This window comes from Manis pentadactyla, chromosome 9, assembly GCF_030020395.1.
Source record: "Manis pentadactyla isolate mManPen7 chromosome 9, mManPen7.hap1, whole genome shotgun sequence".
Lineage (NCBI taxonomy): Eukaryota > Metazoa > Chordata > Mammalia > Pholidota > Manidae > Manis > Manis pentadactyla.
The window spans coordinates 53876553-53890489 of NC_080027.1; the positions used below are offsets into that span (position 1 = coordinate 53876553).

The window sequence follows — 13937 nt, forward strand, 5'->3', positions numbered from 1 at the left end:
CAAAATGACAGGTTTAAAAATAAAATTAAGGAAGTGTCAGCGCGGAAGCTTAAGAGCCTTTCCAAAGTGACATTGCATTTTAATATGTTGATTTTCCACTGGTTTCCGTAGATCATAGATGAAGAAGAAACCCAGTTTCTGAGTAACTGCCCGGTTGCGGTCACTGAAAGCACCCCACGGAGGAGGACACGGATCCAGGTGTTCTGGATAGCACCCCCAGCAGGAACAGGCTGTGTGATTCTAAAGTAAGTGCACGTGGAAATCCTTGTAGCACTTTATTCTCCCTCCCTGCGGCCTGTCATGTGTGTTTGCAGAAAGAAAACTGGCTTTGCTGGGCCATCAGACAAGTTGCATTACCTTTAGACCCTCAGTTAATCACGACTCTAAAATGGGACTGTGGGCCAGCCATGGTGAAATGCCATAAAAAGAATTATTCGACTGAATCTGTATTTTACCTCATACTGTACAGTCATACCTGGCCACTCTCTATCTTCCTAGAGATAATGATACTAGGCTGGTTAACAAAAATTACAAACCATGTAAGGAAAATGTTTGGCTTCTTCCATCCAGAATTTAACAGCTAGTATCCTTAAACTGTGCTAGGCTGACCTGAGACTCCACTGTCACTTCCATTCCATTAGCCTCCAGCTATGCTTTATGATCCTATTTTCTTCCTTTTCCCACCAAAATTACCCTCTTGAGCCACTTCTATCTGACCTCCAGATCTTCCTTTTGATGAATTACAATAGATTATAAGAGGTGTTAATCAGCTGATAGTTCTCCTCTGATAGGCAGCTTATCTCAAACCTGTGTCTGTGAAATGATATGTCATAGAATGATGTTCACAGAGATGTAAATAGATGGAGAGGAAAACAATTTCTTTGGTTAAATAAGTTTAGAAAATGCTGCATATTGTAACCCCTTCTTACAGATTCACAGCATATATTAGCGTATTGAAGGTTTTGCAATGTCCTGCTAAAATGAAATCTGTTTAACTTGATTTCAACCAGCATTTCCCAAACTTATTTGACTGCAAAACTCCTTTTTTTGTTCAAATATCTATTAATGTTCACCAGTTTGGGAAACAATAACCATAATCTCTTTTAAATAGATTTAAAGACTATATAGAGTGACACTGGGAATTTTAAGATTTCAGACAGGCAAATAATCATGGTTAGATGGGCAAGGCTCTAACCCCAGGATCCAAGAAGCCATTTCCCCTTGGAGATGGGGCATGGTTGCATCATCAGCCAGGTCAGACAAGTTGCAGCTGAATTTTCTTTTCCAACCATATTTCTTTTCTTTAAATTCCCCTAGAGCCTCATTTGTGTATTTGGTTCATTTGTCTAACAACTGTGGTTAATTCCAGCTCACCCCCAAGGACAGGCTGATAAAGGGGCATTCCACCTGGGCAGTCCTGTCCCTGCAGTTTCTGGACTCATTGTGTCTGGATTATAGAAAAAAGCCCACAGAGATCTCCGGAAGCCTCTGTCCATTGTCCAGACCCAGCCCTGTCTTTGTGTGGCCTCCCTTTGTTGTCATCTATCTGGACATCACTTGTTTCTTTCTTAGTTTAATGCAAGTTGAGCATCCGTCCCCAGATTCCTTGAGAAGTTTGGCTGTTGGCATTAATCTATATTGGTGATTTTTCAAAAAAAAAATGTTAGTAGGACTTTTTAAATGAAACCTTATATATATACACCCCAATTTGTTACATGAATCTAGTATCTAGTTGAAATGTGGGAGAAGGTCTTGTGCATATGAAGACCAGCAGAGGTGATTCATTCAGAGCTTGCTATATAGCTAGGGAGTCAGCTGCCATCACTAGCATTCAGCAGACACTCAAAGGCAGGAAAGCTCCCCGGGGCGAAAAGGGACAATTGCTGATTGGAGGGTGTTGGCATGGGGAAGTTGGAAGTGGACTAACTACAAGCAGGACATCGCAGTGATGAGTCTGGGGGCATATTTGCCTTTCTTTGGGCTGACAGTTGCAGAAGTTGTGGTTCAGCTTTCCAGGCCACTTGATTCAGAGTTTGGGAGTCAGTTCAATTGTCATTGTCCTATGTGGCCTGGCCATTGTCCGTTAGTATATTCAGTCTCTCAGCCTGAACCCTAGGTTCTCAACTTCGCCTTCCAGTATGCACAACCCTGCCCAGGACAGCCTGATCCCCCTCCGCAGAGCCTGGAGCTCTGAAGAACAAAGTTGGAAAACATGAGATCTGTGTCTGAGTCTTCCTGCTCTGAAAACTCTTTTCCCTCTGGCTCAGATCTCTGGTTTTGTTTGATTTATTGTTTTCCCAAACCAGCATTTGATCTTCCTGGTGGAAGCCAGAAAGGCTTCTCTTGTTTACTTATTAACAATGAACATATGTTTATCCATTAACAATGAACATATGTGGTTTGCTCAGTCATTCATTCTTTCAGCAAATGTAATTGAGCTTCTATTTTTGCCCAGAAATCCAGGATATATAGACAACTGAAGTATGTTCTTGGCCCTCAAGGGTTTCACAGGCCAAATGAAGGAGAGAGAATAGGTCAGCTAATCCTTTCTACGTGTCAGGAACCCAGCTGCACATCTAGCAGACTTTATCGCATTTAATCTTCACAACCATCTACCCCCATTTTACAGAGGAGAACACAGGTCTCAGGGAACTGGGCACGCTTCCTGAAGTCACATACCCATATAACTTTATAGTCCCATGTTCTTTTCTTCTTTTCTGGAGGAATTAAATATAAGCTACAAGTTTTCACTAAGGAAATAATTTTATAGGTAAGATATAATTACATCACACTGTAAAAGCTCAAATAATATAGAAAATAGTGAAATACAGAAAAATGTAAAATGCTGCAAAAGTGAAAAATCCCTGACTTTGCCTCTTTCAAACCCCAGAGTCTCCCACCCAAAGCTTGCAGTAGGTACCAGTTCGGTATGTGTTCTTTCACCTTTTAGCTGTGCGTTGATATGCATGTAAGTAAATATAGAAGAACATAGTTTCATTTGTGTGGGAAATTTAAATTTTCATAAATGGTATCTACAAAACATCCGAATGGGTTTTCACTAAGTAAAATGTAGTAGAGATATTTCCAGGTCAGTATGTATAGAACTACCTCTTCTCTTAATCTGTTGCATGTAGTCTATAGTGTGGGTGTGTGTCAGTGATTCCACAGTTAATGGACATTTAGATTATTTCTAGCTTTCGTACCATTATACCATTGTGGTATAAATACCACAAAAAAATACATTTATACCTCTTTGAGCAGATATTTTCATCCATGGTGGTTGCCAAGAGGGGGGATCATAAGGGATGCACATTTATAATTTCAATAGACACTGCCAGATTTTCCTCAGGAAAGCAGGCCAGCTGAGACATTCTTCCTGCCTGTGAACAAGAAAGCCTTTCCTTACTCGCTCAACTCTGATGTTATCAATGTCTAAAATTCTGCCAATCTGATAGTTTAAATGGTATCTGATGTTGATTTGCATTTTGTGATTACTAGTAGTATCAAGAATCTTTTCAAATATTTATTACATTTCTATTTCCTCTTCTGTGAATGACCTGTGCATTTTCTTGTCCATTTTTCTAACAATGTCTTTTAAAAACTGATGTTTACATATTGACATGTATAGATACATAAGAACATGTTTATACATAAAATTTTTTGTTTTGTATGTAAATACAGAATTATATACATATAACATTTATATTTAAAACTGATCTCTATACAATATAGATAACACTCTTAAAAATATCAAATATTTCTCTTCATCTTTCTTTTAACTTTGCTTATGGGTATCTAATCATCTAGAAATTTGAAATTTTTATTTTGATTGAATGCATCCATCCTTTCCCTTATGAATTTGATTTGTATTTTGTTTAAAAATAATCTTCCTACACCCACAGTTATGAGTATCTTCCCATATTGTTAATATTTTCATAGATTTAAATATAAATTTAGGCCTTTAATTCTCCTGGAATTTAATGTTGTGAATGGTATGGTAACAGTAAGTGTCAACAGAAAATAGCCCTCAAAATGAGGTTCCAAAGGTTCGGTTTAATCAGGGGTCCATTACAGTGCAAGGTGGGCAGGGAAGACGCAAAATAACAGTGGAAAAAACCTTTTCCCACTCAGGCCTGAAAGGGCAGGAAAGGGGACCAAGGGGACAGAGTAGAGAAGACCACCATCGCACAGGAGCTGAGCCCTTCAGTTAAGGGAAGCAACTAGCCTAAGGTTGACTCCACAGGGACCTTAGCCCCACTCCCTTCCTGTGCCTCTGTCAGTTCTCCCCATTGGCCTGGATCTACTTCTGAGGACAGTGGAGCCCACTAGTAGAGTCCATATTGATTCTCCTCTTGGGCAAATGCCAGGGTGCAGAAGGATGCAGAAATTATCTTTGGAACAAACCAAAGATACCCCACACAGATGAGAAATTGAGATCTATCTGTTTTTCTCCAAATGGCTAGTGCGTTGTCCCCATTCATTTATTGAATAGTTTGTCCTTTTCCCGATTATTTGAAATATTACTTTATCAAATATAAAATTTTTATACAGGTCCATGCTATTCTGTTGATCTCTATTACTGTGCAAAACCCACACCATTTTACTGTATAATTTTGTTTTATGTTTTGATAGCAAGTCATTGCTCATTAATCTTCTAGTTCAAAATGTTCATGGCCATTCAAGCAGATTCATAATTCCAGACAAATCATAGAATAAGTTTGTTGCGTTCGGTGAGAACTGTTATTGGGAATTTGTATGTTGTTGCATTGAATTAAAATAGTTTAATGTGGGAAACATCAGCATCCCTATAATATGTTATCTACTCAGAAATATGGACTATCCCCTATTTATTCAGGTCTTGTATATCCTTCAGTAAAGTAATATGATTTTTCTTCATTAGATTGCACATTCTTGTGAGGCACTTTCCCCCCACTGATATTTTATAGTTTAATTGTTTTTGTGAATGGGCTCTTTTTTCTTGTTTTACTTTCTATTCATTGACTGCTTATGTTTGGGAAAGCTATTGATTCTTACACCTTGAGTTTGAATTTGAACACTGCTGAATTCTATTAATAGTTCTAATGGCTTGTTCTTTCATTCTTTTGGGAAATAACAAGTAAGTATATCTTTTGGGTTTTTTTTTCAGGTTTTAGTTTATTATCTATCTACTCTAGGAGAATATTAATAATGGTATTCATACTTATTCCTGATTTCAATGGGGATACAATTGTATTTCACTTTAAAGTGTAATATGAAGTATGGGTTTCACACTGATGCCTTTAATCAAGTTGAGAAAGACCCTTCATCTAGCAGAGAGAGTTTCCTTTTTCATGTGGAAGGTGGTGATACCGGCCGACCAGTATTCCATATGTACCTACCACGTGCCCCGAGCTTACTAGCACCAAGAAGGACTCAGAGCATCAACAATGATCCTGACTTTCAAGACACTTTCCATCTAGTTGTGACATAAATAAAAATAGGTATGCAAGAATTAGCAAACCCAAGGCAGACATGAACTGGGGACAAATTAAACATGGTTAGTCGGAAAGGAGATGAGTGAGGAATGGAAAAATGGGAGCACCACAGCTTCTTGGAAAGGTTAGTTTCTATTTTGAAGGCCGTAGTAGGGTTTGGATAAATGGACAGGAGGGAAGGGGTTATTCCTGGTGAGGAGGTGGACAGCTTGAAAGCTGAAGTGAGAACTTGGAGGTAAGGGTAAATGTGGCAGCCCTGGGAGACTGTGAACAGACATGATGAGATTAGAGGGCCTTTGGGGCCAAAAAACGTTGCTGAAGCATGGAAGCCTTCCAATGTCAAGATGAGGAGATTGAATTTGATTCAAGTGGAATGAGGGAGCCATTTGTGGTTATTAGACAGTGGACAGACATGCTGGCAGGAAGGTTTGTTAAAAAGTTAGTAAGCATGCTGGAATTGAACAGCAGAGTTGAGGACAGATGAAAGGGGATATGGCACCTTTGTGCAGAGATTTCACTTGCAAAAAAGGGGGCATTTGTGTTGTGGTGTTTGGGTAATATTCCTGGGAGGAGGCAGCCCGGTAGCACGAGCTGCAGGCTGCTAACTGTCTGTAGATGACAGCTCTGAAGCCTGCTTGGTCGGTCGTGCTCCTTTGCCCAGGAGGGCTGCAAAGGGAAGCAAACAGCAATTACGGCTTTCCTTTTGGCACAAACCTGACACTATTTCCATTTTCCATTTGGATGCAAAGATTCAAACATTTCAAAACTACAGGCTTTCCAGGCAGACCTCCATATAGCTTTCTCCTGAGATGAATGGCTCAGCACTTGAGGTTGCCCTGGCATGCTACAGTTCTGCAGGAATGCTACAAACCATTAGAGCAGAGCAGCAACTCACTGAATGAAAATTCCTGTGAATAAAATAGATGCGTACAGACCCCATCAGAGGGAAATCCTGTCCCCTTAAATCTGATAAAAATACTGTCTCCTGAAGTGATCCTCTTTCCATACATTTGTTACCTTTATTACATCCTTTTATTACCAGATTTCTTGCACCTGTTTGTCACTTTCTGGGAGGGACTGAGATGTGGGTCCTCTTACTCTGTGGAGATAGTCACTAGGTGAGCCATTTGGGGAATTCGACCATATGAAACACTGGTTGGTTACAGGGTAATAAAAGGCCAGAGCCAAGCCCCATTCTAGGTGCATTACAGATACTTGTTTAATCCTCAGAGCAACCCTATGAAGTAGATACTAAAGAGGACACTGAAGCACAGAGAGGTTAAGTAACTTGCCTAAAGTCACAGGGCAAGCGACAGAGCTGGGATTTTAACAGAAGTCTGCTATAGTCTGCAATCTTAATACTGCATTCTGCCATCTCAGATTGGTGCCCCCAGGTCAGGTATAACTCTTCTCGCTCTCCCCCAACATCCTTAGTTGCCGAATCTGTCCCTTCTGTCTCACTTGCTTTGCCTTCACTGCCGTATTCACAGACACTTCTTGCCTCACTGTGGCAAGGACCTCCTACTTGCTCACTCTTGTTCTTTGCCCTCTGGGATAACCTTCCTCTGGGATAAGCCTTGCTGTCCTCATACACAGCTGAGTCACACCCCTTACCTAACAAACTTGAATGGGGCTCTCCATCACCTTCAAGATAAAGTCTAGAATCCTAATCAGAGCATTGAAGCCTCCCCTGTCCTTTACCAGAGTCCCTGACGAGCCACTTCTTCCACTGAATCCCTCCATGAACCCTGTTGTCCAGTCATTCTTGTCTGCTGATTCCCTTGGCAACATCTATTGATCACCTCCTGTGTGTGAGCACCGGGGACTCAGAGGCTGTCTTTGAAGATGTTATAATCTAAAAGTGAAACACAAATTAAGTCCACAGTCCTTCATCTGTAATTCTGAAATCCAAAAGATTTTCTCAATTCATTTAGAGCCCATACCTGCCCTGAACTGACTGGAAGTTATTTATAGTCTTTGACTATAAATATTAATGCATTTGATGCTGCTCCAGACCCTGATGGGGGTATTACAAAGTGTATAGAATTTGCACTGTCTTGTTTTTCTGAAATCTGCAAATATTCTGAATTCAGAAACATGTCTGGCCTCAAAAATATCAGATAAGAAATCTTTCCCCGGTTGATGCAATCCTGGGTGGGAAGTTTGGTAATGGAAGTATCACTCAGAGTCTTCCTGCAGAGGCACCAGCCCTCTGGCAGGACTGGGTTTCACATAAATGTTAAAAAGAATCAACTCATTTCTTGCTAGTGAAATAACCTATGCTGAGCTGCAGCTGCTACAGGATCTGAGAACTTGTTCAATGTTCCCCATCACCAAGGAATAAAGTCAAAATACCTTAGCATTGTGTCCAAGTCCGTTTGTGACTTGTTCCAGCCACCTTTCCAGCCTCATTTCTAGATGCTTCTCCTCCCTACTGGAGAGAGTGAGCTCCCTAAAGGGGGGGATCATTTTTACTCCTCCTTGTGACCTTAATTCAGTATTGGCAAATCATAGCCTATAGGCCAAATGTGGCCCACTGCCTGTTTTTGAAAATAAAATTTTATTGGAACACAGCCACATTTATTCATTTATACATTGTCTAGGGCTGCTTTCATGCTACAGCAGACAGGAACAAGAAGTTGCAACAGAGACCATATGACTGAGGCCATGGCTAAAAGGGATTCAGTGGGAGAAGTGACTGGTCAGGGACTCTGGTAAAGGACAGGGGAGGCTTCAACGCTCTGATTAGGATTCTAGACATTATCTCGAAGGTGATGGAGAGCCCCGTTCAAGTTTGTTAGGTAAGCCTAAAATATTTCTTCTCTGGCACTTTATAGAAAATGTATACTAATCCCTGTTCTAATGCTTACCCCAGTGCTAGGAACTCAGTAACTGCTGATTCTTGTCCTTTGTTGTTCTCAGAGCCTAGCTGAGACAAAGGCTTGTATGCAGGTAGTTTATTTGAAAAGTGATCTCAGAGAGCAGGAGGTGAGGAAGTGGGAGTGATTCAGTCCAGTGTTATTACCCTGACCATCACATAGGCATCACTTGTTGATCCTGCTGGGACCTTTTGAGAAGCCTTACAACATGAGTCTCAGAACAGGGTGCCTAGGGATGAAGGTGGAGGCCATTATGAATTAGCTTCCATCCACCATTGATCAAGGGTGTCCCCCAAGTATTAACTCCTTTGCACTTCTGGATTGCACCCATGTGAGTGGGCATCAGATTCTGAACAAATACTGTAGCATCAGAGAACCTCTAGAGTAGGAAGCAAGAGGTACACTGTGCAGATAAGGTGTGCATCATCTAATTACAGTGGGGCAGAGCTGGTCACTGCCCCAGTGAGTCAGAGGTGGGAGGAGAGGATACGAAGAGGAATAGAGAGGCACCCAGTGCATCAGTTAGCATGAATAGCAGTGTAAGCAGCTTACATTCATTACCAAGCTCTGTGCTACATACAAGGTATGCCTTATCTTACTTATTTCTTATAAAGCTTATAGAGTCTTCTCTATACTATACCTATTTTGATGAAAAAAACAGGCTTAGAGAGTTTATATTCAGGGTAATACAGCAGTTAAGTAACAGATCTGGAATTTAAACTCATTTCCGCCTGACTCCACAGCCTTTGTTGTCAGCTGAACACCACTAAGCTCTGCTGACTGAGCCTGACCAACCCCTATTACCCTGCCTTCTGCCTTAGTTGGTCAGTGCGTGCAAAGCCCCTCCTGTGAACTAGGGGGTAGAGGACTGCTCATGGAGGGACTAAGGAAACTAATCGTCATTTACAAAACAGAAAATAAACCCAGGGACCTGGCAAGACAAAGTCTTGTCAGTGGGAAGAGAAGATGAGTATTAAGGAGAAATTAGCCAGCACTCATTATAGTTTGTAACTTCAAAGGGCTCACCAAATCTTATCTTGGAAGGAAATAACATAGAAAACCCACAGGAGATGACTCTGTATGTGCCTGAGAGGAAGCCAGCAGGGTTAAGGGGATCTCATATGGCTGGGGTGCAGCTTACCCCACAACTTTTCTGGCATTAGGTATTGAAGAACCACAGGCTCCTTTGTCGTAAGTCAGTGTGGCTTTCCCATGAGGCTGGCTAGGACCTCAGCAATCCTGAGCAGGGAAGGAAGCAAGGAGTTGACAGAAAAGATATTGGGAAAACCTTGAACTAGCTGAAGTGATTGGTTCTTTAGGAGAGCAGTTGGAAAAACTGAGGCCATGGCTAAAAGGGTCACATGTGCTTAATTCAGGAATACTTAGGTACCCTAAAACCCACCATCCAACTGGTAGAATCCTGATGCCAGGAGATTCCTGGGAGGCTGGTGGTGGTACAGTTCCAGGGGAGCAGCCCAATGGCTAAAGAGTCTAATTCAGCAGCTGGGGTCCCAGGTGCAGGATGCAGCCCCCAGAGGAGGAAACTGGCAAGAATTAACCAGGAAGTAGGGGCTGCAGGGGAGCCCGGGCTCAGCAGTAAACACAGGTGGAACACTGAGGCCCTGCCATGTGGAATGCCAGGATCATGAGAGGCCGGGTACTGACTGCACCTTGGTTAATGGGCAGCAGTATACGGCCCACCCTGATTGGCAGCGAGACCAGCTCCAGTCCTCTCCCACTGATGGACCCAACATATTCCCTGCCCTGGTCATGGTGGGAGCTAAACACGATGTTTTTACCCTATGGGCATTTTAGAAAATTGAGATTAAATTCATATAACATAAAATTAACCATTTAAAGTCATCAATTCCATAACCTTTAGTACATTGAAATGTTGTACAAGTACCAACTGTATGTAGTTCCAAAGCATTTCCGTTGCTCCAACATAAAAGCCCACCAATTAAGGAGTGTCTCCCCATAGCCGCTGGCTGCTGCCAACCTACTTTCTGTCTCTATGCATTTTCCCATTCTTGATATTTCATGTAAATGGAATCATACAATATGTAACCTTTTTCATCTCACTTTTTCACTTGAGATAGTGTTTTTGAGGTTCATCTGTATCATAGCATGTATTGGTACTTCATTCCTTTATAATGTGAATAATAATCCATTATGTGTGTGTGCCACGATCTGTTTATCCCTGTGGACATTTTTGACATGAAATGATCAAAGCATAAAAATGGAAACATTTGGGCAACAGGGAAAAGTACCAGATGGTATCACACTTACATATATTTAGTCCACAAATTTTTTTTTAACCAGGAATATACGCAGTTGATATGTTGCTCTACTCTGGAGCCTTACCCCTTCCTTGGGAAGGACAGTGATGACTTTGGGACAAGGCTAGGAAAGGGCAAAGAAATGGTCCCACACCTACTTCGTTTGTCCTTTGGGGTCATACAGTAAGTGTGAAACAGGTTGGCCTATTTTATCCTGTCACCAAAGTGGCTTGCTTGGATCTTTTACACCCAGTATGGGACTGCAGAGTAAAAAGCCATATAGCTGGCCATTCATTAATGCATCTGCTAAAGCACAAGCTGAAGCCCCGTTGAAGATGCAAACGATGCTGGAAAGATGAGCAGACGGTCCTTGGTGCTGCAGAAGAAGGCCTTCCTCTGTAGATGCACGCAGCTCTGTCACCATTCACGTTCAACCACTAAGCAAAGAATTGTCCCTGATATATTAGGCTCCCTGCAACCCTGCTTTCCACAGAGAATACCCAACATAAAGCCAGTGAAGAAAGGAGGTTACATTAATGGAAAAAATGTCCCTCACTCCTTCCATGATGAATTGTGGCAGGCTGATTTCAGCTACATTTTTCCTTAGTCATTTCCCTAAGATTTCACATTTAACAAGCCCCTGGAAGCAGGGAAAACCGAGGAGAAAAAGCTCCTTATAATCTTAGTTCTATGCTATTCATAAATGAAAATCACTGTTAATTTAGAGTTTGACAGCTGTGGTGCATTTGTAAGTCCAGGGCAGCTGTCATCAGCACTCCAGCTTATTTTTCAAACAGATGTTTAATTTGACTTTAGTGTTATTGCCAATTTTTCTGAGGAGAAAGGGGGGAAGCAGAAGCAGAAATAATCATTACATTCGTCATTTGGTTTCCTTTCAAAATATAAATGGGCATGATTAACGATGACATCAGAATTGCTTTAATTGCAGTTTGGGGTGCAGGACTGGGTAGCTAGCATCTCCTACATGGTCCAAAGTTCATGTTTTTTCCAAAAGTCAGAGACTGTTTTGTGATAATTGCACCCAGACTCTGAACAAAGTCCCAGCTCCCCAGAAAAGCCTTCCAGGGTACAGACAAAACTGGGGAGTGGTAAAGGATGGGTGACTGGGCCACAACCCCAGAAAAAAGCCACAGAGCTGAGTCTTGTGGCTGTGGACTCAGGAAGCCAGCAAGAGTAGACAGGCAGAGCCCTTGAAATGGTAGCCAGGCTCTCCCACTCACTCTTACATAGCCACCATGCTCATGTGGCTCAGGCAGCTGGTGGCTTCGTGCATGCTCACAGTGTGCAAATCGGTCTCAATGTATAAAATTAAACACATCTGTGGCTCCACGTAGAAATCTGATGAGTCAGAATGTACTTGAGCAGGCCCTGCTGTTCCAGTCCACGTTGCTTGGAGGAATCTTCCTTCACACCAGCTGTGTTGCTAGGTGAACCCCCTTCCCAGCTCTGGTTTCTCTATGCTTGCTTTTTTGTGTTTGGCTTTCTGTGGTCTCACTTGGCTTTTGCTTTGTGCTGCCTGTCATGTGTTCAGTCAGTGGCCCTCAGTACATGTTTGGCAATGCCTCTGGAGTGGGGACGCTGAATGCAGTAACGTACCTATTGCTCATCTCTGTACTTGTTTCTTTGTACACTGAGATGGAAGGCACACCTTGCCTTCTTCCTCAGTCAACAACTGTGATATGTGGTGTGCTAAAGAAGACTTCCACCCCAAGGAACAATTTCTCAGATAATCTGGATCCCAGCTGAAGTCATGGTTTGATAGAGGAATGATCCTCAGCCTCAACCAACTAATGCTGGAGAAAACAGGATGCTCTAAACGGAATCACAGATGTGGATTCTAAGAGTCAAGTCTTACTATTCAAAGGGTAGCCCTCCATATTTTTAAATAGAAAATATATTTGCAGATTATTAATTAAGAACTACATCTCCCTTAACTACAGAAATACCAGGCTTCTACCAGGTTGACCACCCAATAACTGTGAGAAATCTTTATTCAGTGTTACATGTATCAAAAACTCTTGGCTCTTGCCACCCTGGCTATTCACCTGGGTCTAGACTATGGATCTATTCCTCTGGTGGCTTCTCCCTGATCTTTGTTCCCTATTGGAGCCCATGCTTAATATTCCACATCACAGTTATGTCTCCAAACAGTGGTTAATAAGATGTTGTTGAAACCTGGAATGTGCTGGAAGGGAATTATAACAGAGAACCTACGTAACTGGCTTATAGGTTTTGCTGCTCTTAGGGCCCAGAAGCTCATCCTTGGGGGTTCCCTGCTCTCACCCTTGGCTGGCATCAAGCTCTCTGCCTAATCTCTGTGGCCAGTTTACTTGCCCTCAAAAGAATGCCCCTGTACAAGTCCCAGTTGCCCCAAACTCAAAAGCGAGTGCTCCTCTGGTCTAGTTTGTTTGGCAGTATAGTTACGAAGGTGGAGTCCCAGGTCAGGTGGCCTGAGAGTGAGCTCTGGTTCCACCACTTACTAATGATCCCAGGCAAGTCATTTTAAACTCTTAGCACCTCAGTTTCCCCTGATGCAAGATGGGAATAATAATAATAGGACCTACTCCCTAGGGTTTCTGTGTGGATTAAATGGGTTAATAGAGAGAGGGTATTCACAATGGTGTCTGGCTAGGAATCAGCTCTATAAATGGCTATATTATTGTTGTTGCTTTACTTCTGCAATGAAATAAAGATCATCACATAGATGTTTCTAAGACAAAAGAAGTTGTTCAGCCTAGAAGTGAATTCCAGTTTTTGGCACTAAGAATGAAAACTACAGTTGTAAAGATGATTTTTTGAGCTTCAAAAACTATTACATTTCCATCTCACTGGATCTCCTTTCCTTCTGCTTGCTTGCTTCTTGCCAATTCCCATAAAGAATATGAAGTGGTGTTAAGAAAAACATAAAACAAAATAGTCATGTTAAATTTAAAAAATCAAGACCAGGAAAAATTAAAATTAAAATACATCAAAACAAGACCATGCACAAATATCCATGGGCTCTAAGTTCCCATAGCATTGCAAGAGTAACATATTATAACCCATGAAATAACATGGAAAAGCAGAGGTTGTCTGATATAGAGAAATACATTTGCCAATTTAATAGGTAAATAGGTAAGTTTGATAAGGAACAGAACATTTATATATTCTCAAAGTACTTACCCTCAAAATACTTGATAACTGCAAAGAGAGAAACTGGAACTTTTGAGTGGAGAAGTCCAGCAGATACCAGTAATGGGACAAATCTGCATTTAAATCAAGCTATCTGACAGAATGCAACAAGA

General features: G+C 41.7%; 1 protein-coding gene across 1 annotated transcript in view; it reads left to right on the top strand.

Annotated features, from left to right (window-relative positions):
- Positions 1-13937, top strand: part of SPON1 (spondin 1) — a 282260-nt gene that overhangs the window by 84016 nt on the left and 184307 nt on the right. The window contains exon 3 of the mRNA XM_036918065.2: positions 112-245. Within this exon, the coding sequence (XP_036773960.1) occupies positions 112-245 (134 nt within the window). The remainder of the gene's footprint in view (positions 1-111; positions 246-13937) is intronic.